General features: G+C 56.1%; 1 protein-coding gene across 2 annotated transcripts; it reads right to left on the bottom strand.

The window, feature by feature from the left end:
* Window positions 1-433: 433 nt before the first annotated feature.
* Window positions 434-27,395, bottom strand: GOLGA3 (golgin A3). 2 transcript variants are annotated; one of them, XM_084867358.1, is made up of 24 exons: window positions 27,088-27,395; window positions 22,881-23,171; window positions 20,585-20,863; window positions 18,531-18,643; window positions 16,098-16,750; window positions 15,609-15,720; window positions 15,032-15,338; window positions 14,336-14,538; window positions 12,570-12,707; window positions 11,795-11,956; window positions 11,151-11,519; window positions 10,889-10,966; window positions 9,680-9,943; window positions 8,861-8,955; window positions 8,211-8,427; window positions 7,934-8,077; window positions 7,140-7,337; window positions 6,856-6,972; window positions 6,507-6,646; window positions 5,939-6,071; window positions 5,652-5,774; window positions 5,010-5,174; window positions 3,987-4,150; window positions 434-3,441 (listed from the first exon to the last, which is right to left on the bottom strand). In XM_084867358.1, the coding sequence occupies exons 2-24, from the start codon at window positions 23,011-23,013 to the stop codon at window positions 3,249-3,251; spliced, it is 4,500 nt and encodes a 1,499-aa protein (XP_084723484.1). In that variant the 5' UTR covers window positions 23,014-23,171; window positions 27,088-27,395; the 3' UTR covers window positions 434-3,248. The 2 variants fall into 2 exon arrangements, with proteins under 2 accessions (XP_084723484.1, XP_084723485.1); XM_084867359.1 differs by having other exon boundaries at window positions 20,705-20,863.
* Window positions 27,396-27,422: the final 27 nt, after the last annotated feature.

The following is a 27,422-nucleotide window of genomic DNA, read 5'->3' as shown; positions in this document are numbered from 1 at the left end:
AGACTAACGTGCATGTGGCAGCAGATGACGTGGACAGAGAGGCAACAATATGGGCAACTCGAGCCACCTCTCAAAGCTGGCTTTCACAGCCCGTCTAAAACTTTGGCAAAACAGCCCTAACTGGTTTGGCTTACTGGATAGAGTGCTGGCCTGTGGATCCAAGGGTCCCAGCTTCGACAGGTCAAGGGCATGTACCTTGGTTGTGGACACATCCCCAGTGGGATGTTTCTCTCTTATTGATGTTTCTAACTCTCTATCCCTCTCCCTTCCTCTCTGTTAAAAATCAATAAAATGTATATTTTTAAAAATAAAAAATAAATAAAACTTTGGCAAAACAGTAAAATTCTTTGGAGACAAGTATTTGAACCGAGTAATAACGTAAGGTGTTACTACCAATATGTGGAACCCCACCCGCCAGTGAAATATGAAAATCTTTAACAAAAAATAGTTTATTGCACAAAATTTAAGGAATTCCCAAGCACGCTTAAGTTTATAAAAAAAACCAACATGCTTTTTAAAGTTACAATTTGTGGTGCATGAGGGTGTCTTTCCCCTGAACACTCCCAACCTAAGGACTCCCTTTAATGAGGAAATTTTTAATAGATGTAACTTACAACCAAGTGTTCTAGACCCTCTGACACATCACCCAGGGACTCTCTTATAACCTGAGCCCACCACCATGGGACGCGCCCGGGACGTGGTCATTGCGTGAATAAGGCTGAGCGTCTCACACGTCACAGGCCTGCCCACGGCGGGTGGGTCCCTGAAGGGCACGCTGGTCCCTCACTCCAAAAATCTTTATACACATTTAACTTTTGTCAAGAAACGTACTCATGAAGTAGAAATGTCTGTCACGGTGACCTGCAGGAACCCTAGACCAAGGGAGGCCTAAGCTGTAAGGGGCTCAGGGGAGACTTCCTAATACCATGGCTGCAGGCTGACTGCCCTGTGGATGCTGCGACCTGGACCCGGGACAAGAAAATTATTGTTTCACGAGCCAAACGCCTCCGATCCCTCCAAACAGAGCGGGGCAAAAACAGGTTTACAATTGTGAGGACACAAAACAGTTAATTCTTGTATTAGTATTGTTGTGTTATTTTTTCTGTATGAAATGTTTTCCACATTTCTGCCCGCCCTGTAGAGCAAAGCCTATCAGACCCGTGGCGTCTGCCGGGTGTGCACTGTGGAGAGATCAAGGATAATGACATTGCAATCGTGTTTTTGAAACAGAACAAAAGCAAGCAAGGACATCGGGTGCCCGAGCCAACTCTCTGTGTGAGGACAGGACAGCGACCGTCACGCAGGGCGAAGAGGCACAGACACAGGCGGTGGCAGAGCTGGTTACAGGACTCCGGACTCGACTGCCGCTTCTCAGGAGTGATTCCCAATTCCACTTCTGCCCGGAATGTAAGATCCTTTCCTGTCGTGGGAGGGAGCAGTGAGTCCGGTGGAGGTGAGCAAGCAGGAGCCGCCCCCGAAGCCCGGACCGGAGCCGGCCAGGCGCTGGCTGAGCTGAAGAACGGGCACCGAGGATGCTGGCGGCACAGGAGACGACAGGAAGCCGGAGAGCAGGGGCGTGCACACGCACACGGAGGCGGGAAGAGGGAGGAAGGGGAAGGACAGAGACGGCCTCCCCTTGACGGGTGCATCCAGGTTAGCTTTTCCCAAGAGGAGGACACGGTGGCAGTAGCAGGTCTTCCCTGGGGAGGCTGAGAGCCACGGAGGCCCGGGACTGGGTGCCATGTCTTCACTTTAAAGTTGAAACAAGAATAATGCAGCCAAAGTAACTAGGAACATAAATTATCATGTTTCTCTTCCAATGGTACAAAAACAATTCTGTCAGAAATGCTTTCCAACTTATTATGAAAAGTAGGATACATTTATAATGAGTTTTCAAGTATTGTTTCAAGGTTGACCCTGTACGAATGAGAGATGTATTTACAAGTCCCACTACTTGCTAGGGAACCTTTTTAAAACTCTAAGTCTCTCTGGGTAATGCTACTTTATCAATGAACTTATGACAGCACAGTATTAGAGGACACAGACAGCTTACAAAGACCAGTTTCCTCTGGGCCCATGTGACTCCGTGGTTGAGCATCAACCTATGAACCAGGCAAGATCAGGGCACATGCCTGGATTTTGCTTGGTCCCCAATAGGGGGAGGCGGCTGATCCAGGACTCTCTCTCATTACTGATGCTTCTCTCTCTTCTCCCTTTCTCTCTCAAACCAATAAAAATATATATTATTTTCTCCACAAACGAGACACAGACACAGCACATGGGGTGGCGGGATGTCAGATCTGGACACGTCACCCGTCCTCAGAGCAGCAGACACGCACAGGGTGCATATGCACACACCTCACTCTAACTTATTACAATAAATATTATTTTAGGCTTTCTTAGCAACCTTGGGGACAAACATATAGCCCTCAAGTCCCACAGCCCGTCAGCTTCAGGTGGGACAAGGACAAGTCAACCTCACACACTCCTGGTGCCCGGTCATGACAGGACCCCAGACCTGACACCATCACCACGGGTCCAGCACGGCTCCGATGACCACAGGTCCTGCTGGACACTGCCATGTGGGCACAGAGGGTGTGGCCTGGACAAGGAGGCGGTGAGGCCACGCGGGGCGGGTTAAACAGTCAGGCATCATGCACTCAGACAAGGAAAAGACACTCAAAAATAAAGTGAAACAAAAACAAGGAAGGATGCTCTAAGAGTATTTGGTTTTAGGAGGTAAATAAAATAATTATATTTCTTAAAATATAATTTTCTTACTGACATCCCTTAATCCTACATGTACATTTTTTCCTGACAGCAGATTTTCAAAAGGCAATCGAAAAGCAGACAATTCGGGTCACTTTTAAATAATACGGGGACATACTTTTTAAAGATTAGGTTACGGTTCTCAGTATTTACATACATATCCTATGGCGGGATGGCTGTGAAAATAAAACAATAAAAACCAAAGGTGCAAATAAAGTTTCCCTCCTGCGGGAGAGGAAGTGAGGGAGTGGGCCCACGACCAGGTTCCCTGGGACTGATGGCCACAGAGAGCGTCTCCGTCCCTGGCGAGAGTGCGACCCCTCTAACACTGTCACCGAGAGCTCAGCTAGGGTGACGGTCGGTCCCTTGGGGGAAGCTGGTTGTGATCGGCAGGTGGCTCCCCTGTTCTTACTCCTCGTAAAGCAAACACGGAACTTCAGTGCCATTGCTGAGGAAGAGACGTGACCTCGGAGGGACAATCACACACACTCGGCATGGGGGTGCTCGGCAGAGGCTGTTCCCAGCGGCGGCTCGGTGTCTCCTCCGGGGCGGGCCTGGTCGCCCAGGGAAACGGGGCTGGCGGCAGGGTCCCCCTGAGTCCATGAGGACAGCGACTCGTGCACAGTGACGGCGTGAGCCTCCATCTGGCGCTGGAGGCTGTCCATCTCCTGCCTGGGGACACAAGAGGCAAAGGTCAGAAGGCTGGTCAGCTGCCATCGCTTCCCTGAGATGGACATGAGCCTGACAAGCTTCATCTGGGCGGCCGTTCTCTCACACATCAGTGGCGCCTTCAGGGACCAAAAGAACCCCCCCGTTTGCACAGCTACCCAGGCGGGTCACAGAACCGCAGGGACTCGATGCTGTTCTCAGCACCACACGGAGGCCAGGAGGCCACAGGCTCTGCACACACGGCTTCTGCTCAGGGACCGTGAGGAAGACAGAGACGAGGGCTCACGTAGCTCCCTCACATGGTCAGAAAGGATGCCCCACATGGCCACGCCTTCCAAGCAGCGTGGAAGATCTCATGCCGGCAGGGATCTAAAGGCTCAGGTCCCGGTGACTTAGGGTTTCTCAGAGCCATTTGGCTGCAGGCAACTCTCGCCTCACAATGTGAGAGCACAGACCTGCTCAGCCACGGGTGGGCCTTCAGTGTAGGACAGAGACCCTGCCAAGTTAACGCTGACTCAGACTAAGCGACAAGAGACGAGCCGCCATACTTGAGTTGCTGGAGACAGCTGTTGAGGTTCCTCAGGGGCTCCTTGCTCACGGCGGGCGGCGGCCGCAGCAGCTCCTCCAGCAGCGCGGCCGGCACGGGGCAGTCGGGGACCTTCACCGGCGTGACGGGGCTGGAAGGGCTGGCCTCGCCTCTCCGTTCCTTCCTCTGTTCATAAGAGTGCATGGTGAGCTCTCGGCCACCACAGGCGCTTCCAACCCGCCTCCCAGCCCCACACGACCCCGAGAAGGCACATCAGCTTCTCTGTGCCGCGGAGCAAGCAGCCACAGGGATTCGCGAAGTGCTGGCCTAGTGGACAGCCTCGCTACTGCACACGGAGAGCCAACCCGATCCCGGCACAGAGCCAACCCCATCTCGGCACAGAGCCAACCCCATCCCGGCACAGAGCCAACCCCATCCCGGCACAGAGCCAACCCCATCCCGGCACAGAGCCAACCCAGGGCCTTAAATGCCAGCTCCCACGTGGGCCTCTCAGGAGGCACCACAGCCTGACTCTGAGAGTCCCTAAAAAATTAAGTCCATTTCCCAACTCAGACATCTTCCCTTCATAAGACATCAAACCTTTGCACAGAGAGACAAACGCTGGTAATAAAGCTCTGAATCTAAGCTACTTGCCTGACCAGGAAAACATGTAGACACACTAAGGAGACACATACTGTCAGCAGACAACCAGAGGGGGCCGGTGACGGCAGCCTTGGGGTTCCGGGATCCCCAGGCCCAAGCTGTGTCCCAGCCGGACCAGCTGAGGGCCAGGGATCTTGCTAACACAGCATACCAGGGCCTCGCTGGGGTTTGCAAAGCCCAGTCAACAAAATGGCACCAGAACTCATGAAAAGAAGCAAACCATTGAGTAAAAAATAAAATAAAATGACGTGGCCTTCGTCCAAGCAGAGTTCCCCGCCACTCACTGCCACATGGTAGCTGCTGAATGTGGTCACACATACGGTAACTGTCAGAGAACCTGCCCGCCCCCCCAGGCCCGTTCCTCTGATGGCACAGCGCTCACCGCCTTGGCCGCGCCGCGCCGCAGGTCCAGCTTGAGCTGCTGGTTCTGCTGGAGCAGAGTTTTCATGTTGTTCTTCAGCTCCGACACTTTCACCTGAAGCATGAACTTGTCCTTCTGGGTCATGGACAGGTCTTCCCGCATCACCTCCAACTCAGACTTGATGTTCTAAGGGAAGCCAGACCAGGGTTTTCAAAGCTACAGGATCTCAGTGTACCGCAGAGCTCTGTGTGCTAGTCAGACCTGGGGGAAGCCCTGGTGGGGACCCTTTGCCGCAAGTTTAGGGGGACAGGAAAGCACGGGCCCAGCTCCTGCCAGCAGCCGAGACTGTGATGCTCACAGTTACTCTCACCCGCCTCGGCAGTCAGGCCTGCCCCAGACGCCACGGGTAGCCGTGCGTCCTGACGGATGGCTCTCCCGTGTGCTGTGACAATCACGTGTAGCTGTGACTGGGCTACATTTCAGATCAGCCCAGTGGGGCACCGGGCTCTGGTGTCCTCAGCCTCCGTCAGCTGCGTGACCAAGATGTCTCTGTGAGATGGGGTAGCATGGCTCCACGGTTCCCGGTTACCCAGATGTGGCGGGCACAGTAACGGCGCAAGTCACGGCCGTCTAAGGGAAACACGCCTGTCGTGCGCCCAGTACCTGCAGGGCATGCTCGGCCCCGTCCAGCTCCCGCCTGCTCTGCTGCTCATTCAGGTCCAGCTGCTGCCTCAGGGACTGTATTTCTCTCTCCTTCTGATCCACCTCCCACTTGAGGTTTTCCATCTGTGGGAGGGAAGTCACAGGAGCAAAATAATTTCACAGTGGCCTCTCTCTGTGTCTCGTATGTTGTCACACTGAGACCAAATCCCTGTCCCTGAGCAGGCGGACAAGCACAGAGCCCAGTCCTCACTCCTGTGAGCGGGACGCAAAGCTGTCCCCAACATCACCTCCTGGTTGCCCACGGGCTGTTTGCTCAGCTGCTCGTCCAACTGCTGCTGCAGGAGCTGCAGCTGGGTCCGTGCCTCCGAAAGCTCTGCCTGGAACTGGGCGACTTCCTGGGCGTGTGCCCCCTCCTGCAGCCTGGGAGGGAACAAGGCCGGCACTGAGCGTGCCACGGACACCGCCAGCCCATGGCGCCAGCCACCCTGGTGCTCACCCGCTGCGCCTCTGACAGGACGGTCCTGAGCCTCACAAACCCCCAGGGCCAGGTGGGGGGGTGTCACAGGGACCACTGTGCATCCCTGCACACGTGCGGCAGAGCTGCCCCTCGGAGCCGACAGTGAGCCCGGGGTGGGCACATCCCTCACCCTGGGGACTCTGTTCTCAATGCAGGACCGAAGGGGCGGAGGGGACGGCTGCGTCAGGACTGAGACATGCGGGTGAAGCACAAGCTTCTGACGGGGTTGGACGTTTCTCCTCCCTGACCTGCTCAGGGTGATCTGAGTGCTAGCCAGACCTTGGGGAGCCCTGGGGGGACCCTTTGCCAGCGGCCTCTCCTCGGCCGGGGACACTCACTGGAGACGTTCGGCCGCCGCCTGCAGCGTCTGCACCAGGAGCTCCTTGGCCTGCAGCTCCTTTCTCACCTCGCTCAGCTCCAAGGTGGCGGCCTTGAAGTGGCGCTGGTTGTGCCTCGCTTCCACTTTGGCTGCAGCCACCTGGAAGGAGGACACTGGCTTCAGCAGGGCAAAGGCAGGAGCGGTACCCTTCGCCCTCACTCGTCCTAGTGGGCACCAGGGCTGCCCAGCCCCCTCGTCGCCATGTCCCTGTGACACCTTTGTGCCTACACCGTTTCAGACACTGAAAACGTGCCCTGCGGAGGCTGCACGTGGCAGTGCGATGGACCCGGTTGGACGCGGCCACACACCTGCTCCCTGAGGCTCTGCACTTCCTGCTTCTCTCTCTCCAGCGCGGCTTGCAAGGCCTGCACGAGCTGCCTCATCTGGCGGTCTTCCTCCTGCTTGCGCTGCATGATGGCCTGAACCTGCAGCAGAGAGGGGAGTCAGAGCCCAGGACGGAGCAGGGAGCCGCTCACCCCAGCTCTCCGGCGCTCAGCTGTGGGCAGACTCGGCATGTTCCCTGCAGGAGCTGTGACCACCGCACAGACAGCAGGGAAGCCCCGAGGCTGCGTCCTCCCCCGTGCTGTCAGACCTGAAGGTTCAGCTGCACCAGGTCGGCCTCCCTCTTGGCCAGCGCCGTCTCCAGCACGCTGTTGTGCTCCCGCAGAGCCGCGTTGGACTGTCCCAGGCCCGTGAGCTTCCCTCGCTCGTGCTCCAGCTCCAGAGCCAACTTCTTATTGGACTCCTCGAGGCGCTTTATCTTCCTCCGGAAGCCTCTGGATTCCTGAAGCTAAACAAACCCCAGGGAAGCTACAGTCACCAGAGACGGGAACAGCAGCCTGAGACGCGGCGACAGACACACGCACCACACCGGCTGGGCAGCGGTCGGGGGCCTGATGTCGTGTGGATCTCTAAAAGCCCAGCCCGTCTGAGCCAGGCTCCTGGGGATTTGCAACAGGAGTGTACGAGTGCCCACCGGTGAGCCCAGTGTCCCCCTCCCTCCCTTCCGCTCTCTGAAAAGCAATGGAAAAATACCCTCAGTTGAGGATTAACGAACAACAAAATAAAAGAGTGAATTCGCCAGCAGCACAGCTGCCACAAGCCCTCCGATGCCCACCACACGGAGGCAGTGGTCACTTGTCCTCGCTGGAGGAGGTGTTACAGGTGAGGGGAGTCCTCCCTGGAGGAGGTGTTACAGGTGAGGGGGAGTCCAGCACCTGGGTGGTCTCAGATCCAGAGAAGCACTGAGTGAACAGGGCGCAGAGGCAGGGCTGGCAGGTCAGGCACACCGGCTGGCTCTGAGGCTCCAAGCCATTTCCCTGCCCAGAGCTGCACTGGGAGTGGCGTGGCCTGTCCACTCCGCCATGTGGCCAGGAGCTCGCTCACCTCATCCTCCAGCTCCAGCACCTTCTCCCGGTACTCCTCCAGCTCCTGGCTCGTCAGTGCGATGACCTCCTGCAGCTCCTTCTCCAGCATCACCTTGCTGTGGCCCACGGTCTGCAACTCCGACTCCAGGGCCTGGATTCTCTCCTAACAGCAGGACACAAAGGTGAGCCAGGCCACGGGCTTCCATGTGGCCGTGGCAGGGGCTAACCTCCCTCCTGCGTCGCCCCCTTGTCCCCACCCTGAGAGCCGCGCTGGGCCGAGCAAACGTGGTACGCACGTGCACTGTGAGGCTGCTGGCTCCGTCGGCCGCCTGGGCGCGCAGCTGGCTCAGTTCAGCCTCCGCTGCCTCCTTGGCGGTGAGGGCCTCCTGCAGGCGGCGGCTCAGAATGCTCACGGCGCTCTCGTAGGCCTTGTGCTTGCTCTTCATCTCCTTCTGAGCGCTGCTCAGGTCCGAGCCCAGCCGCGTCACCCTCTGCTTCTGCTCGGTGATGGCCCTGGGGCGTGCCGGAGGGGCAGGTCATCTCAAGTCTCTCTTACTGCCTCCAGCCCCACCTCCCCCACTCCCGCACCCTGGATTCAAGAACCCTCCCGACTGTTATAAAGTGAGCAGACGAGGCTGGTGCTGGCAGCCTGCAGCACTGCGCTCAAACCCTGCCAGCAGCCACCTGCCAGCACCTGAACCGGGACCCTGGGCCTGTGCTCGAGCACACCAGCTCGAACCAGAGCCACCCTGCTTTCTATGCTTCCACCTGCACGTATTCCTGCGCTATCGTCCACCTCTTCCTAGAGCTGTTCACATGCTCCTAACCCACAGGGCAGAGCAATAAGCCTGGCCACGGGCTCACACTATGTCGCGACTGACACAAACTCAGTGCAGAACACAAACCTCCAGTGAAAAGACAGCAGAGAGGGGAGGCCAGTGCTCACCTGGCGGCTTCCTGCCGCAGCTCCTCCACTTGAGCCTGGAGCCCCTTGTTGGCCTCGGTCAGTGCAGCCACCTGCTGCCTGTCGATCTGCAGAGCCTGCACGGGAGGGAGGAGAGTGGTGAGCACAGCCCCGCTGCCTCAGCCCGTCCGGCACACTCCGCCCACAGGCTCTGAAGGCCGGGGCTCTGAAGGCCCGGACGAGCTGTGCCCTTTACAAACGGCAGCTTCCGAGAGGCCCAGTGTCCCAAGCGGCTGTGTCAAAGCGAGGACCTGGAGGAGTGACTGTGAACTGGTTCAGGGGGCTTGGCCTCCTCCTGGCCCCGCTCGCTGCCCTAAGCACACCCGTGAGGACATGTTTCTCACGGCGGCAGGTGGCCCATACCCAGCCCCCGGCTCCTGCAGCTCACCCTGCAGCCACCTGGCTCCAGCACCGTCTGTTCCCAAGTCTCTCACCTTGCCGCCTCCAGCCAATCTGCCCACCTGGCCCTCTCCTGGACTTTAAAAAACTTCTCGTCAAACTGCCTTAACTTGACATGTCCCCCATTTCTCATCTCAGGGATCGCCCCTCAGACCCAGCAGGACTCTGGACTGAGGCCTCGCTCTCCCTGCCTCAGGCACCTTCAGCCTCACTGCCACTGCCAGCTCCACCAGCTCCCACCTGCACGCCGGCCTCCCCTCAACCCCGGGACCTGTGCAATGAACCCTCCCGGCACCCCGCCACACCCCTCGCCAGCTCCCAAGGCCCAGAGCTGGAAACAGCTGCTGCAGCCAGAACCAGGAGCCGCACAGTGGAGCTTTCACCGTCGGCACATCCCCAGACCTGCAGGTGGGTCTCCATCTCGTCGCGCTCCCTCTGTGCCGACTCCAGCTGCCCCTCGAGAGCCGCCATCTGCTGCTGTACCCGGGCCACCTCCTTCTGCAGGCGCGCCTGCTCCGCCTCCACGGACTTCTTGTCCCCGTGAAGCTGCAGCAGCTCCTGCCTCAGCTCCTTCACCTCCGAGGCCAGCCTCTTCTTCGTGGCCTTGAGCTCGCTGATGAGCTGGTCTTTGGAGACGGTGTCCCGCCGGTAGGCCTCCACCATGACCTGCAGGACGGGAGCTGCAGCCAGTGCGGGCGGCGCCCAGGGACACTCGGCTCACACAGACATGCTCACCACTTTCCTGGGGCTAAAGAAGATATATTTCGCCAAACCAAAGACACCACCAACTGAGGCACCCCATTATTTCGCCCCTGAACAGTTCTGGGCAAAGTGTGGAGGTGTGTCACGCTGGCTGCTGGCGCCTTAACCACCTGTCTTCCCTGGGATTCTGGCAATTCCTTCTCCTCCGAGCTGCACTCCTGGCTGACAGGCTGCCCCTGGTGATAAAGCCTACGCCCTTCAGTACACTCCCTCTGGGGCCATCCCCCCTCAGACCCTGGGCTGGCGATGCTACACACACACACACACACACACACACACACACACACCCCGCGTGTGCACCATGACCTATGTCAACACCAGGTCACGTGGCGCTGTTTCAAGCACGTTAAACAGAATCTCAGCCTGTGTGTGGTGACACACACTCAGGGCAGGATCCCCGAGGTCAGGTGCCGACCCCACTGTGGATGCACCTGACTCTGGAGTCATTAAGATGGGGGGGAGGGGGACATGCCTCACAGTTAAACAAGTGCCATTAGAAGCTGAAGGAGTCTAGCCCTGGCCGGGGGGCTCAGCTGGTCGAGTGTCGTTCCACACACCAGAAGGTTGTGGGTTTGATTCCTGGTCAGGACACATACCTAGGTTGCAGCTTCAACCCCTGGTCGGGGTGTGTAAAGGAGGCGGCTGATTTCCTTCTTTCTCTCTTTCTCCCTTCCCCTCTCTCTAAAACCAATGAGTGTATCCACTGATGAGGATAAAAAAAAAAAATTTGAAAGCATCTAGACATTACCTTGCTCTTGATCAACTTTTTCTAGTGAAGTGACCGAACCACTTAAAAGATTGTTTTCGCACACTTACTTCGCATACAGAACACCAGCAACTCAACTTTACCTTCTGCTGAAGAAACTGCTCCTTTATTTTCTGCATCTGCTTTTTCAGAAGGCTGGCGTCTTCCTGCAGGTGCTCCACCTACGAGGGCAGGCGTGCTCAGCGTTACTGAGCGGGTCCTTCCTCAGCTAAGCCCTGGGCCCAGCCCTGGGCCCAGCCCATTTTACAAAACAAGGGGTTTAAAAGAAAGAACCAAGCCATTAGCACTGACACTCGCATGCGTGGGTGGGATGTGAACAAAATGAGGGCCAGTGGCGCTCGTTACCTGGCTGGACTTAACGGCTAATTCCTGTCTTAGCTGCTCCAAGATTCCCGACGTTTCCTCGGCACCTTCTTCCAGGCTCCTGACTCCTCTGTCGAGCTCCTCGCCGCTGCTCTTGGCCGCCTGCAGAGCCACCTCCAAGACAATCTTCTCGTTCTGCAGGAAGCGGATGGCGTCGTCCTTGGAGGTGGCCTCGCCCTGCAGCTCCTCCAGCCGGGCCTGCAGCTCATCGTAGCACACCTGCAGGTCGCCGAGCGCCTGCTCTCGGCCCTGCAGCGTCTCCTGCGTCGAGGTGAACTGCTTCAGCAGGTCCAGGTGCTCCCGCTGCAAGGCTTCGAGCTGCTGGTCTCGCTGGTGCAGGGTTAACTTCACCTGGAAAAAGGACCAGACTCAGTATGCCGTCCGCTCCAGAACTGACACTGCTTCCCGGTTCGGGTTTTACAACATCCGCATGGGCGCCGTGCAGGCAGCCGTCTGTGCGTAAAGGTCTGGCAGACGAGAACACTCACAGAAGCACCAGCTCTGACGATGCAACACTAAAATGAATTCACACACAGACAGCACTGATGCTCACAGGGGCCCGGGAGGCCAGCCACAGGAGGCCAGCGAGCGGCCTGGCCCCCGGGCGAGGTGAGGCAGGTGCTTGCCTGCTCCAGCTGCTGCTCCAGGGCCGCTGCGGAGGCCGCCATCTTCTGCAGCTGCTCCTTCTCCTCCTCAAACTCCTCCAGCCTCCTCTGCAGGTCCTCCTCCACCATCGTCTTCGCCTCTTGGATCTGCACAAAGGCGGCTTCCTGGTCCAACATGTCAGCCTGGGCCCGGGAGAGAGTGTATGTTAGAAAGCAGGACCACCTGACAGCCACCGCAGACCGAGCACAAAAACCCTCCACATGGCGAGAGGCCCGGGTCCAACCACAGCACCGTCCGTCCACGACCTGCACACGGAGGAGCGGAGGGCCCCGGGGCGGGAGGCAGCGGCCCTCTCCCTCAGGGCCGCACCTCAGTGCCGAGGGCAGGACGGCGGCGCAGGCTGAGTGCTCCAGGACAAGAGCACTTAGCACCGCCAGACTCTGCAATGCTCTCGGACACGCACGGTACTCAGCCCCTCCTTTCCTGGCCACGCTCCGCCCAGCATCCCCTCCACCGGGCTGGGCACTAGGACCCAGGCCACTGAGGGTCAGAGGAGAGGAGAGACCACTGACCGTTCAGTGAGAACGGGAGGGACTGAGTCTGCACATCTGACCACGGCAGGTGGTTCATATTTCAGAAGACATACAAATGTATGTGTGATATTCGTGTTTACATACATTTGTGTACATATGTATTTGCATATTTTCTTATTCTTGACCAGTGGCCGGGGGAAAAAAAAAGAACATAGCACCAAACACAGAGCCACTGCGGGCCTGGCTGCGGCCATGGGCTCACCTCGATGCCCTGGAGCTGCAGGGCGATGCGCTCCTTCTCCTTGATGGACCTGTGCTGGGTTTCCGTCAGCTGCTGCGACAGGGACACGTTCTCCAGCTTCAGGTGCTCCAGGAGGCCTGTCTGGGTCATCTGTCCCACCTGCAAGGAAAAAGCAAGATGGGGAGTTGCTGGATTTCAAGTCCCTGAGGCCACAGGGTGAGGGTCTCTGCCCAGCGGGGGCCCCCGAGGGGCAGTTCCCTGGAGCCCACCACACAGGCCTCCCTGCCCCCTTCCCGCCAGCCACCTTGACGCCAGGGCCAGGGGCTTCTTTGTGCCTCGGAGGGGCAGGCCGGCAGCCCAGAAGCCAATGGTCCTTCTCCCTGTGTAGTTTGTGGTGCGATCCACACCCAGAAGTTCCCACTGGAGGTGCATCTGTGAGCCCTAACGTGAGGGCCTGCACCTGGAGGCAGGCGCTGGAAGTCTGTCTGCCCCTCAGGTGACCTGGCCAGCTGGAACCGGACACAGGTCAGTGTCTGACTGTCCTGGCACACCAGGGTCTGACCTGGCCATCCGTCAGGCCTCCTCTGACCACTGACTCCTGGGGAAGGAGGAGCCCAGCTTCACACACACTGGTGCCCAGAGGAGGGGCCAGGAAAGAGGAGTCTAGAGGACACACGTCTGCCCCGGGAGCTTGGAGCACGTCCCTTCCAGATCCAACAGGAGCGCCTGAGGACAGGGCCTCCGTGGGAGTGCCGGAGCGAGGGGACGCTGTGTGCTGGGGCCGTGTCTCGAGGGAAGGACAGAGGAAGACCACCCTGACTCTCCTCCCTGCTGGACTGTCCCGAAAACACATCTGTGTTCCTGGGACAAGGGGGCAATAGGGTGAACACCCTAAGTAAGGAACGCTGAGCCTGGGCCCCAGGGGATTGGTAAAAAGCAGTTACATTTCTCAAACTGCCTCTCCCTGGACTGTTCCAGTTTTTATCTTCCAAACGCCATTTCTGACTTTGGTCATTTACCTAAATCTGGCTTCTTTATTACCTTGTAAAATGATTTCTAAATATATTGTAAGCAGAACCAATGCTTGTCTGTGTGGTCCTTTAGCTTAAACGTATAATGGAAATTTAAGAGAACTCCTATTTTGTACATGTGTAGATTTCAGTTTTTTTTAAAAAAGGAGCATTGGGTAGAATTAGAATGTCACATCCTCTATTTGAGAAATAGAGCGAAATTGAGAGAAAAGAGGCCTAATGCTGATGGAGGCCTCTTGGCATCCCCATGGTCAACCGGATTCGTCCACAGCAGGGAGGCTCCCAGCCACTCCCCGGCTGCTCAGAGTCCTCCAGGGCAGAACCCGGTGTGGCGGGAGCGGCACAGGAGTGCACCTGTGCTGGCTCCTCACCAAAGCAAGGGGGGAGCACTGGTCCTCCCCAGCTGGAAGGGAAGCCACGCGCACTCGGTGCCAGAAACAGTCCCAGGAGAGTAGAGACCAGGTGGCGCGCGTGTGAGACAGGGTCACGGGATGGAAGGCGCCCTCACGGGGCAGCGAGCACAGCAGTCAGAACTGGGACCACAGAATGTCCCAGAGGGGGGCATTTCCAGGGGCTACAACCCCCTGATCACAAAGATGCCTGCTGTGTAGGGTGGGTGTGGGCTATGTGAGTGGGTAGCAGGTTTTTAAAACACGCATCTGTGGACTCTAAACGCTGAAGCCTTTTTAATTTAGGGAAAAGCAGCGGCTTCACATGGGACTTGCAGGGGAGCTGCCCGGGGCTGGTGGGCCGTACCTGGATGTGGGCCATCTCGCCCTGCAGTCTGACCCGGGCCTCCTGGGCCAGGGCGAGCTGCTGCTGGTACCACTGCCGGACGCTCTGCAGAGACGCGATTTCCGCCTGGGACGTCTTCAGCCGGCTGGTGAGCGTCGTGCGCTCCAGCTGCACCTGCCGCAGCTGGCTCTGCAGAGCCGCCATCTGCTGCCGCAGGTCGTGCACTGGAAGCGAGAAAGCACCGCGCTCAGAGCAGGAGCCTGAGCTCCGTGCGGACGTCCAGGTCCGTTCGGCTTCAATGACGGGCAGGGACCAGCCCGACCACGCCTGGTGCTGAGCTATGGCTCCTGGGGCACAGGGCTAGGTTCTGGCCACGACATTTCGTCAGCTGGTCCTTGTAGTGTGTGTCTGTCGCCTACATGACCCATGAGCACCAGGACTCCGGTGGCGCGAAGCTCCCCTCACACCTGTTTTCTCCACTGAACACCTCGCAGCCCCTCACTCTGAGGACCACCACCGCGTTTCAGGCTCCTTTAAAACAGGAAATCACCTCTAAGACCTCGGATCCCCCGTGGGCGTGCAGAAAAGTGGGCACCTTGTGTGCAGATCGGAAGGGAATACACCCCCGGCACATTCCCACGGCAGCAGGTGGGTCCTCAGAGCAGGTTTGTGAGGTGCCCCGCCCGGCCCGGCCCGCAGACGCCGGCCCGCACGCACCGGTGCTGTCCTTGCTGAGCATGCTGCTCCGCATCTCCTCCACCTTGGCCAGGAGGCGCTGGTACTGCTCCTCTGCCACCTGCAGGTCGCGGTGGGAGGACGACAGGCTGGCGTTCTTGGCCTCCAGCGTGTTCTGCAGGTCGCTCATGGCCTGCTCCAGGTCCCAGCAGGACTGCTTCAAGGTGTCCACCTCCGAGCTGAGCGCGTCCTGCTTCCGCTGGCTGCTGTGGCTGTGCTCCTCCTGCGCCTGCAGCCGCGTGTTCAGGGCGGCCAGCTGCGCCTGCAGCTCCGCCTTCTCCTTCAGCGCCTGGAAAGACCGTCAGAAGCCACACTGACCGTCAGGAAATCTAGTCCCTCCACCCTGTGCGTTCAGAAGGCGGCCACACCAACTAGTGAGGCAAAGGCAGTGTCGACAGGTGAGCTCTCCAGGACAGTGCCACGCTGCCCAAATTATCCAGGGGTCTGACATGACAATCACCCCAGAGAAGGCGGAACTGCAACTTATTCATAAAGACGAGCGGACCCCACCACGATCAGGAAGCACGTGGCACACCACGCGTTCACCAAACCCCCTTACCTGACTAGCCTCTTGGGTTAAGGCTTCCAGCTGTCCTTCAAGTCTCATTTTTTCTTTAAGAACCTGCAGCATCTCATCATGCGTTTCAGCCACAGACCCCTCCATGGACACGCTGGAGGAAACGGCACAAAGGATCAGGTGGTGGGGACACGAGTAACCGTTACCTTTACATGTGTCCATGCTCTCCAACCTCCACACTCTCGCTGTTCTCCGCCAAGGGGTAAAGTAAACACGTAAAGACCCCAGTGGAAACCCCCCACCCCCGCAGCCAGGCGTGCTCAGCCCCACATCACGGGAGCTCCCGTGTGGAGGTGAGCCAAGCACCGGAGCCCATTCAGAGGCAGGTCTAAACGAGCGCTGGAGGACAGGATGTCCTAGGATTGCAGGCGACGGCAGAGCAGCTCTAACTCCATATTTACAAGGACTTAACATGTGAAGGACTGAGGGTGAGTTAGGTGTTGTGATGGGCCCCGCGTGCACAGTGCCCACCTGCTGCAGATGCTGTCCGTCCGGCTCCGCGTCTCCCCATTGACCTCCGGGCCCCGGTCTCGGTGCTCAGCGGCAGCGGCCTGGAGGACATCCGTGATGGACGGGAACTGGCCCAGAGAGCTGGAGGCAATCTCCTGGCCGTTGATCACATAGGCTGCCTCCTGCGTGCCCTCGCTGTTCACCAGCAGGCCGGGCACCCCCCTGGTGGAGACGCCGCTGTAGGACGAGCTGTCGCTCTCGTTCCCGTCGGCCTCAGACATGTCTCCGGGAAGGGACGAGCTCTCCAGGTCCTCGGCTTCCGGGCCCAGGCTGACCTCAGACACCACGGACGTCGTGCTGCCTCGGTTCTGCTTCAGGGAGCCCCTGGCGGAGTCTGTGGCCAGAACATTTCCACCCGAATTCCCGGCATCTGAGTCTTCAGTTCTGTAATCAGCCAGGGACCGGATTTTGCTTGATTTGGAACTTTTCTTCTCCTTAGAATGTGCCAGGTGCCTTAAGCTGCCCACCTTCGGGCCCCGAGGCACACTGGTGCGCAGGAAGGAGTACTCCTTGGTCATCGCCACGGTGCTGGCCCTGGGTAAGGTCTCAGGGTTCAACATGAGCTCAGGGTCCAGCGTGCTGAAAGGTCTTGTTTTAGTTGCAGGTTGGCTGGACTGAGAAGGAAAGGAAGGCATGATGTTATGTTTGAAATGGACAACGGCATTCAAGATGTGCCACCCAGACAGGATGCCAGAACAAGCAAGCACCCGTGTGTGCTCCCTCCTCCCGGGCAGCCTCACTGTCCCGCGTCACCGGTGACCATCCGTCAACGACTGTGACTTCTTTACAATGAAATATCAGCAAGTCCTCCCTCCTCACACCTCCTTAGAGCACTTCCCCGGCTACTTCCCCATGCTTGTACTTTGAGATAAGCTTTACGCTTTCTTCAAGTTATAAAAAGCAGTCCTGGTGAATTAGAACTACCTTACAAGAAGTTCTTTGAGGTTCACGAGCTATTTCCCTCCACTTATTTGTAACTGCTTTCAAAGGAAGTTACACAGTTCTTCTAGATTCTAAACTTTTCTGCCACTTTTCTGCCACTTTAATCTAATGCTTACTTTGTCTCTTCCATTATAAATATTGGTTTTATTAGGATAATTATTGATTTTTAAAAAATGTTTATTTTTATTAATTTCAGTGAGGATGGGAGAGGGAAATAGAAACATCAATGATGAGAAATACTCGCTGATAGGCTGCCCCCTGCACACCCCCCACTGGAAATCAAGCCACAACCTGGGCCTGTGCCCTTGATCGGAATCGAACCTGGGACCCTTCAGTCCACAGGCTGATGCTCTATCCACTGACTAAACCTGGCTAGGGCTTGATTTTATTTTTTATTTTTTTTAAAATATATTTTATTGACTTTTGTACAGAGAGGAAGGGAGAGAGATAGTTAGAAACATCAATGAGAGAGAGTCATCGATCAGCTGCCTCTTGCACACCCCCTACTGGGGATATGCCCGCAACCAAGGTACATGCCCTTGACCGGAATCGAACCCGGGGCTCTTCAGTCCCCAAGCCGACGCTCTATCCATTGAGCCAAACTGGTCCAGTAGGGCTTGATTTTTAATACTCATACTTTTAAACCAAATTCCTGAACCCTAATTGCTTTAGTAATTACATATTTTTATAAACTTATTATTTTTAGCTCATCCTCTAGAGCACATGTGTCAAACACAAGGCCCGCGGGCCAAATCCAGCCCGCCAGGCCTTGCAATGTGGCCCGCACCGCGCTGTCATCACTGCACTCCGCTGTCAGTTTATGACATTGTCAGTTTATGACTGTTCAGTAAACCATTCGGCCCGCGATTTAGGCTGGATTTTAGATTTTGGCCCCTTCTCTGATTGAGTTCGACACCCCTACTCTAGAGCACAGGTGGGGAACATCGGCCGTGAAATCATTGTTCTGGCCCTGCCCAGGCATTAGGTGTGAGCTAAGTAAGTTGTTGACCCAATACAGCAGGCTCATGTTTAGGTGATAATGTTGTCAATACCCACATGGCCACGGCAGAAGGAAGTTGTGTGTGTGTGTGTGTGTGTGTGTGTGTCCCCGCTCTAGAGCTCATGGAGGCATCCCCAGCACGAGTGAACACCATTTCTCCCGGAGGCCCAGGACTGGCTGGCTGCTCCGGTGAGAGAGCAGTGCTGCCCACCCCAGGGCTGGCTGTCTCCCCTCTCCAAACGGCAGACTGGAGGGTGAAATGTGCTTGTTCCAAGAGAAGAACCAGCGGGGGGAGCCAGGGCACTGCTGGAAATTCCCAGGGTGGGGACCAGTGAGAGAAAGACTTCCCAGAGAAGCACAGAGAAGTGAAGGCAGGTCCTGGAACTCCATCTGACTAGTCATGGCCCGTGACACACAAGTTCCCCGTTAGTTTGCTCGAGAGCAGGACTCACACGCTCCTGCTGGCGCCTCGCCCTGTACTGCGTGAGCTGCTCCTCCAGCCGCCGCCGAGCCTGCAGTCGCACCTGCTCCTCCTTCTCCAGCGGCAGCGGTTCCCCTGCTGAGCCTGGGTGGGGAAACGGCCACTTAGAAACTCAGGAAGCACAGGGAACACAGGACAGAACAGCAGCTTGGCTGTCATCTCAATTAACAACATGATTTAGCTTCTAAACAATGCACACCGCCTAGTTTGAAAGCCTACTTCCAGATGAAAAAAACAAACAAACCGTGAGCCCTGGACACTGGTGGCCAACAGGACCTTCTGATGGAAGATGCTCTGGCTATGCCCAGGGCTGGGGTCCCTACAGCATCCAGAGGGTACAACAGGACACGGGCAAACTTGCCCCTTACTAACAGAAGAACTGAACTCAAAAGTCGGTGCCCATGGTGGGCCTCATGGTGCTGTCACTCTGACCTCTGAGGTTAGAGGAACCAGTGAGGAGCAGTCATGGTGGAGTGACACCCAGTCATGGGAGCCTGTCACACCAAATTTTCTTCGTGCAGTTACATCTGGAGACAGAACTTTACCCACAGCTTACCCAAATCCCTGCAATAACAAGTCATGTTATATTTCTGGCCAATAGCAAGATTTAAACTCTCTAAACCCAAACGTCTTACTTTGGTAACAAAGGGTGAAGAGTGAAGGCAATGGTACAAGCCACAGGTTTCTGTCACGGACAGCAGACAGGTATGTTGGAACCCAGAGGGGAATACGCTGATGAGGGCAGATGAATGGCCTAGCTTAACCCCTTCAGATGAAGAAGATACGCAGCTCTCGTTTTAAATAACCCCTAAGAGCTGAGCAATGGAAGTCCAATGATTCCACTACGAAGTCACCAACGTCATTACTAATCTGTGCGTTTACCAGACGTCGGGTACTTTTCTCCAGGCTCAGTGGTCCGGATGGCAGAAACCCAGAGGCCTGTGGCTGCAAGCTCAGCACCAGGGACACAGCCTGAGAGTCAGGCCATGAGTGAACGCTCCCAGGGAAGGGAAGTGGTGGTCGCTGCCATAAGGGCACCAGAGCTCACACACCCTCAGCGGGAATCCAGGCTTTTACATGTCTCTTGCTTAAATGTTGCAATGAGTTTCCAGAAATTTTAAGAATATACCACAGCCTTAATACAATAATGCCTGTGAGGAAAAAGGCAAACCACCCAAAAGAAAAACGGGCTGAAACATATCAACCAACAATTCACAGGAAGGAGTGACCGAATGGCCAACCCACCATCCAGCAATCAGGCAAGTACAAGGCTCACAATCCAGTCACCAGGAAGCCCCAGGCACACCCATCAGACCAGTGGAGACGGAGAAGAATGTGTCCGGGTGCAAGAGGGTGGGCGACGGTGAGCTCTCCGGTCGACAGGGCGCAGCCGTAAGGCCACTCGTGGGGGTATACGTAAAAACGCCCAATGCTTTGGACCAAGAAGCCTGCTCTTGGGACATAGCCCCAGAAGTGAGCACAGGACACGCACTGCACAGACGGCCCGGGAAGCCACGTGGCCGTGCAGAGTGAGCTCCGTGCGATAATGGGAGCAATGACCCATCCCTGGCTGTTCACAGAGACCCAGGTAGGGTCATGAGAGCACAGGGGTGTATGACCACGGTGTGAAATTACACGTCTGGGTATGAGAAAGAAGTGGAGACTTCTTGGCCTCACAGACTGCCAGTGTGTGATTTGTTCACCCCCAAACCCTCAGGGGCCGGCACAAAACCCATGTTGATTAAATTAACTCATCAAAGAAAGCTTCCAAAGGGTTAACTGCTGAGACTAATTCCCCACAGGCTGCCGGCTCACCACCCAGGATGACAAAAGGCACGCACAGGCCCTTTAAATCTGGACCTGGAGTCCCACCACGAATATCGAACCACGAAGATGTGTCCTCTCTCTCTGAAACGGAGCCATGCGATACACGCACAGTCCGCTGTGACAAACAGAAGGCCCCTGAACGTGACTGACGGGCGCCGGGGAGGGAGGTGAGGGGAGGAGGCGGGGTCGGATGCTTACACAGTTGCGTTTCTTGCATAGGAAGACTGCGTCTGAGAGACTGCAAAGCTTCTTTTCTAACACTGCCCTCAGCACTAGTCCCCTGAGACTTCCTTAGGTTGTCATGGAAACCAGCCACACCTGGAGGCGCAGCAGGACCCGCTGGGCTCTTGGTGGGACCGAGAGCCGTCGGCGGGCCGGGGAGCTGTGGCATCGGCCCGTTCTGACAGGCGTCTCCCTCGCTGGGCCCGTCGGGGCTTTCTCCTTCATCCATAGCTCTGTCTGCCGCGGTGCTGGCACCTGGAAGAGAGGGCATGCTGGGTCATCCGACAACAACTACCCGACCCGGTCATTCTGCAGACACGCAGCCAAAAGGCCTCGGGGGACCTAGCGGCATGGGCATGAGCACTCCCAGCATCCTTTCCTCCCGTTCTCGCTGGGAGGAAAGCAGGCCCTGGTTGCCTGCATGGGCGGGGACGGGACTAGTCGCCCCACCACTCAGAGCCCACCACCCTCACCCATGCAATGCCCTCACCCTCACACTCTGAAGAACTTAAGTATCATTTCCTTTTCATGTAAACAAGACCAATGAGAAAGCTTGTGAGTCTGTGTTCACAAGACAACAATGAAGACAAATGCTTAAAACACAGTTGACCGTGTTTCTACTAAGGCTCCGGAACCGCAGTGCTAATCAGAGCCACAGCCACAGTCATTTCGAAGTACAAGTTCACCCACCAACGTGAGAAATCTAAAGCAAGAGGTGCATCAGCTGATAGCTTTGCTGCAGTTTTTCCGATCAGCTGATCCACCCCAAATCTGTGCTTCTGCTCAACGAGCACCCGTGAAGGTGGGAGCCCAAGTTTATCCAAAGATGACAACACACCCACATATCCAGCTCAGCTTCTCCCAGACAGTATCACGCATACACTGTTTACACGTTAACTTAAACCTACTTCTTTAGTTGAAGGAAAACAGGAAGAGACTTCTTACAATTCAATGACTGTCAGTCTTTTCCCTGCCCTGTTTCCTGGTGGGCCACCCAGTGGGGGTTCAAGAACCAATACGGTGTGTGGAGGGAGGGAGGGGCCTATGGCATCCCTTTGGTCCAAGTGAATTTAAAATGGGTTTCTGTCATTTAAAATGCGAGTCCCAATAATACAGCTATGTACAGTCATGCTCCCAGAAGCAAAACCAGAACACAAATGGTGCCTCAGACACAAGCAGAGAGAGGGGCCCATCCACGGCCCTGACCCAACGGACCGACCGGGTTCTGCTCCCTCAGAGACCCCGGCGGCCTCACTGTGTGTATGTGGGGGTGGGGTCCTGCATGTCAGATAAAGTCAAGCGGGTTCATGCACTTTCCGATGAGGTCACAGATATGGGAGAGCCTCGAAACTTTATTGTTTACATAACCAAGTAACCCTGAGCATCATACTGTACTTCTGAAAATATCTAGCAGTAAGGAGGCCCAAACACAGGCCTCACTGGACAAACAGCAATGGCGACGTCACTATCCCACCTGCTTATGCCTGCTTTACAGGGGTCACTTCCTCCAGCCCCCATGACGACCCTGAGAGGCAGCTTCCACTCGTCTTCCCTTTCACACGAGAGGACAGTGAGGCTGAGATAGGTCAGGACCCTCGGGAGGGCTTGCTGCCCTTTGTGGCAGATCTCAGGCTGACTCCCTCTCTGCCCCCTGTGGGATCCTTGGTCTTGGGCCCACGCTGTCACCAGCCTCACTCAGCACTCAGGAGCAGAAACCAGTAAAGCCATTTTAGAGCTCGAACATGGTTTTCAAGAACCATAATGCAGTTTCTGCTACTACTTACATCAGTACTCTATAATTTTCAAGCACACACGGCACTGAGCATCCTGACCAGAATGGGGTAGAAAGACTAAGTGAATAATTCACCCCTGTACTTCTGAGGAACAAATAACCCACCCGCTAACATGCAAATGTGGTCCCATAATCCTTAGCTCACTAATGCACTGCTCTGGGTCCGTTAGCAACATTCTGGCAGCCAACCAAATAAAAAGGCAGAATACTAGGTCGGGAATAACGATGTGTGAGAAACTTTAAGAGAAGTCACTGCAGCCCCTCCTCGCTGGGGAGAAAGCGGGGCAGTTTCTGTTCTGTTTACAAGCATGGCACTTGATTGAAAGATGGCATCAACTAAGAAAAGACACCCATCTGACGCTGAAGTCACATTTTAAATGAAAAGGTCACGATCGTCTTAAACACCCCAGTCTTCCTCTAAAACGCTAGCTGACCCACATCTCCTGTGTGAAGGGGGTGTCAGCAGCTCACGGGACTTACACTGGGCTCCATCCCACTGGCCAGCTGGCGCCGGAGGGCCCAGGGGCTGGGGGAGGGCGTCAGGACCAGCCGCGGTGCCGCTGCGGGATCCATCTTCCAAGAGGCAGCCCTGCATGGCCGACACTCCGTCCATGGTCAGGACGACTCAGACGGGGCTGACAAGCAGGGGCTGCACAGGAGCTGCCATCACCAACAGTCAGGATCCCCCGGCAAGGACGGCACAGGGTTTTCCATTTTCAAGGGATTTAAAGTCTTACAAATGACTTGACATTAAACCAAGGATTACGATATCTAAGAGGAGGGAAAATACAAACAAAATATTACAAAACTTCGTTGTCTCATGTGAAGCAACAATTCCAAGATTAAGATTTGCTTCCTGATTGGCATCTGTGTAAGAAACAAATACAAATGTATTCATTCAACAAAAATCCCGAGTGCCCACAATATCCCAGGTTTTGAGAATAAAATGCTGAGCCGGCCACACCGGGCCTGCTTCTGAAGGTGCTTACCATCATTACCGGTGCTGGCCCAAGACCGTCTGCCGGGACCGAGAAGAGCCATAATGGCTCTGTAACTATCACATGGCCACTGAGCTGGTGGTAGGGGTGAGGAACTGAGCTTTCACCTATTAATTTTATTTACTACTTATTCCCTGTAAATTTAACTAACTTGGTATAAGCAGCCACATGTGGACAGGTACTTCTGTGTGGAACACAAGCCTAAGTGCTCCGAGGACTCCCCTTCAGACCCGGCGTGAAGGGGCCGAGGCCGCGGCCGAGAGCCGGCTGTGGGATCGTGGTCACTGTCCTCTGTGTGGGAAGCACAGGGATCAAGGACAAGGAGAGGCAGCCACTGTGGGATGGGGGCAGAGAGCATCTCACAGGAGACCAGCATCCGTTAGCCCATCCTATGAGGCTAAGTTAAAAAAAGAGAAAAAGATATTTTATTGGTCTTTTACAGAGAGGAAGAGGGATAGTCAGAAACATCGATGAGAGAGAAACATCCATCAGCTGCCTCCTGCACACACCCCGTCCCCAACTGGGAATGTGCCTGAAACCAAGGTACATGCCTCTAACCGGAACTGAACCCGGGAGCCTTTAGTCTGCAGGCCGATGCTCTATCCACTGATTCAAACCGGTTTTGGCTTGTGAGGCTAAATTTAAGAGAACAAACTTTGCCCAGTTTGGCAACTGGCTATTGCTTGTAAAGTGGCTGAGGATGTTCTTGTTTGTTAATCCTCACCTGAGGATGTTTTTTCCATCTATTTCTAGAGAGAATGAAAGGAAGGGAGGAAGGAGACTGAGAGAGAAAAACACTGACTGCCCCCCTCCCACAAATACTCTACAGAGGCCGGGAATTGAACCCAAAACCCCTCGGTATTATGAGGACTGATGCTCCAACCACTGAACGATGCCAGCTAGGACACGGCTGAGGATATGATTGCTGAGTTTCCTCGTCAACAGATACGGTGTTAGTTGTTACTCGTCTTCCAGAATGTTGGCATTTACTTCCTTTAGAATAGGTTTCAGCCCTGGCTGGTGTGGCTCAGTGCACAGAGGGTTGGCCTGGGGACTGAAGGGTCCAGGGTTCAATTCTGCTCAAGGGCACATGGCTGGGTTGTGGTCTCAATTTCTCTCCAGCTTACAAATCCCACAGACGTTGGGATGAGTCAGGCAGTGGTCCTCACAAGGAGATCGGACACAGGTGTACCTGCTTCTCCAGGGGCATGTACTCTGAGCACCTCCTTACCCTGTCCTGTGAACAGGCGCCCACGGGGGCTGGCACGCCTGCTCCACCCATGCAGAATGGCTCGTGATGGGAGTACAGAGACCATACACAGACTGAGTCCTGGGAGGCCTCCTGGACAGGCTCCGGCAGAATGCACAGGCTCAGGCACGACCCCCCCCCTCTCAGCTGAGAGAGCATGGGGACATCACTTAACCACTCTCACCAGGAAGAGGGAGAGAGAAATAACACAACATGTTGCCACAACTAAATGCAATAAGGCACAGGGTCTGTCCCATGCTCTCAAAAATGGCTATTATTGCCCTGACCGGTTTGGCTCGGTGGAAAGAGCATCGGCCTGTGGACTGAAAGGTCCCGGGTTCGATTCCAGTCAAGGGCATGTACCTTGGTTGTGGGTGTGCAGGAGGCAGCTGATCGATGTTTCTCTCTCATCGATGTTTCTCTCTATCCCTCTCTCTTCCTCTCTATAAAAAAATCAATAAAATATATATTTTTTAAAATGGCTATCATTAGTGTTATTTCCTTTCAATTGTTGCTTGTCAAAATCGATAGGTACAAACAACTGAATATATTCTCACTTAAAGTATATTGCTACTTAAGGCAACCAGCCAAAAAGAGGAGGGCCACTTTGAGTCTAAGTGATGTCATGATTTTTTTATTTACTTTTCTCACTATTCAAGATTCCTCATTCCTGTAAAGGGTGAAGTCTGTGATATTAAAGGAATAATTAAAAAAAACTTTTATGCCAAGAGAGAGAGAGAGAGACAGAGAGAGAAAGACAGAGAAAGAAACACTGATCAGTTGCCTCCTGCACACACCAGGACTGGGGATCTCACATGCAATCCAATCCATCCCAGCTGGTGTGGCTTAGTGAATGCAGGTCAGTCCACAGTGTGGGGTGCACAGGAGGCAGCCTAAGGATGATTCTCTCACCACTGATGTTTCTCTCTCTCTCTCTCTCTCTCTCTCTCTCTCTCTCTCTCTCCCTCTTCCTCTCTAAAATCAATAAAAATAGTTTTTAGGAAAAGAAAAAAAAAGCAATCCAGGGATGTGCCCTGTCCTGGAATTGAACCCGCCTCTTCCAGTATACGAGACGACACTCCAACCAGCTTAGCCATCTGGACAAGGCGACAAATCATAATTTTTTAAAAAAGTCCATGAGTCACCTGTATGTGGCTTACAACATCCCAGCGGCTTCTGTCACACGGACAGTAAAACCCAGGCCGCCCATCGTAAACACCGGGGCAGCACCCTCCTGGCCTCTATTCCCTCTGGAGGACCCCACCCTGATGCCTCCCTCCAACCTCACACTTGCTGTTCACGCTGCCTGAAACGCTCTTTTTATTTTAAAAAAAAATACATTTTATTGATTTCTTAAAGAGAGGAAGGGAGAGGGATAGTTAGAAACGTCGATGAGAGAGAAACATCCATCAGCTGCCACCTGCACACCTTCTACTGGGGATGTGCCCACAACCAAGGCACATGCCCTTGACTGGAATCGAACCCGTGATCCTTCACTCCGCAGGCCGACGCTCTATCCACTGAGCCACACCGGCGAGGGCTGCCTGAAACACTCTTATTCCACAGCTTTGCAAGGCTAGTTTCCTGTCATTGGCTCAAAAGTCACCTCCCCATCCCGGCCTGCCGGACCCACCCAAGCACCAGCCGACACTCCCCGCCATCACCTCCCTGACGGTCCCTTTCCCTCCCAGACAAGGCGAGCTCGGCGAGGGCGGGAACGGCGCCAGGCACACGCCTGACACTCACCCAGCACCTGCGGGCGGAGGTCTGAGCGGCCCACCGGCTCCGTCCTAGGGACAGAGTGGGGCCCACTGGCCCTGCCAAGTTCCACCGCCCGTGGGGGCGAGGTGGCGTCCAGGTGGCGGGAGAGGCAGACACAGACACACACACACACACACACAGCACTCACAGACACACACACATGCAAGCGCACACTCACACACAGACACACACACAGACACACACACAGACACACACACACACACACACACACACACACACACACACACGGGTTCTGCACACCCGGCCTCACTCCCCGCCCCGCACCACGTGACGCCTGTCATCCGGACCGCACGTCCGTCTGCACCGCGGCCGGAGCTTCCCGGGCGGGCAGCGCCCCCAGCAGCCGCGGGCACCTCTGCCCCACATCCCGCCCCGTCACGCGCAGCGGCGTCCCGAGCGCCCGGACGAAGGGCCATTCCTGGGGCCAGCGGCCTGGCACCTGCACCAGCAGCTCCCGTGCCCCGGGGCGACCAGCGGGGCCGGGCTGGCCCGGGGCGTCGCCGCCTCCAGAGGAGACGCGGGCGGCCCGCCCTCGGGGTCCGCCCAGACCCCGCCACCCCCTCGCCCGCCCTCCGCCCCGACCTCCCCGGGACGCACGGACGCCCCGCGCCCTCCCCAGCGGAGTCCCGGCCCGGAAGTTTCCCGTCGCGACCCTCACCCCGGAGCCGAGGCGCCGCGGCGGCAGCCCGGCCCGGCGGCTGCTCTAGCGGAGACGTGGCCGCGCCGGAGGCGGGGCCGGGCGCGGCGACGGCTTGGGCCCCCCCGGAAACAGCCGGTGCGCGCCGCCTTCGTTCCGGAGGAGAGAACGGGCTCCGGCTCGTCCCGTCCGCAGCCGCCTCCCCGGCTGCGGGGCCGGCATCGAGCTCAGTCGCAAGGGGCCCGAAGCGGATTTCAGAATATGAGTGGGCGGCTCTTCCCCGCATAGAAACGCAGTGTCCCTACTGGCAGGACCAACTCCGACCGGAAGCGGGGTAACTGAGCTTCCGGTGGAAG

The sequence above is a fragment of the Pipistrellus hanaki genome (genome assembly GCF_964339955.1).
Source record: "Pipistrellus hanaki genome assembly, chromosome: 19".
NCBI classification, from domain to species: Eukaryota; Metazoa; Chordata; class Mammalia; order Chiroptera; family Vespertilionidae; genus Pipistrellus; species Pipistrellus hanaki.
The sequence above is the reverse complement of the archived record's forward strand: the minus strand, read 5'-3'. Positions and strand labels throughout refer to the sequence as shown.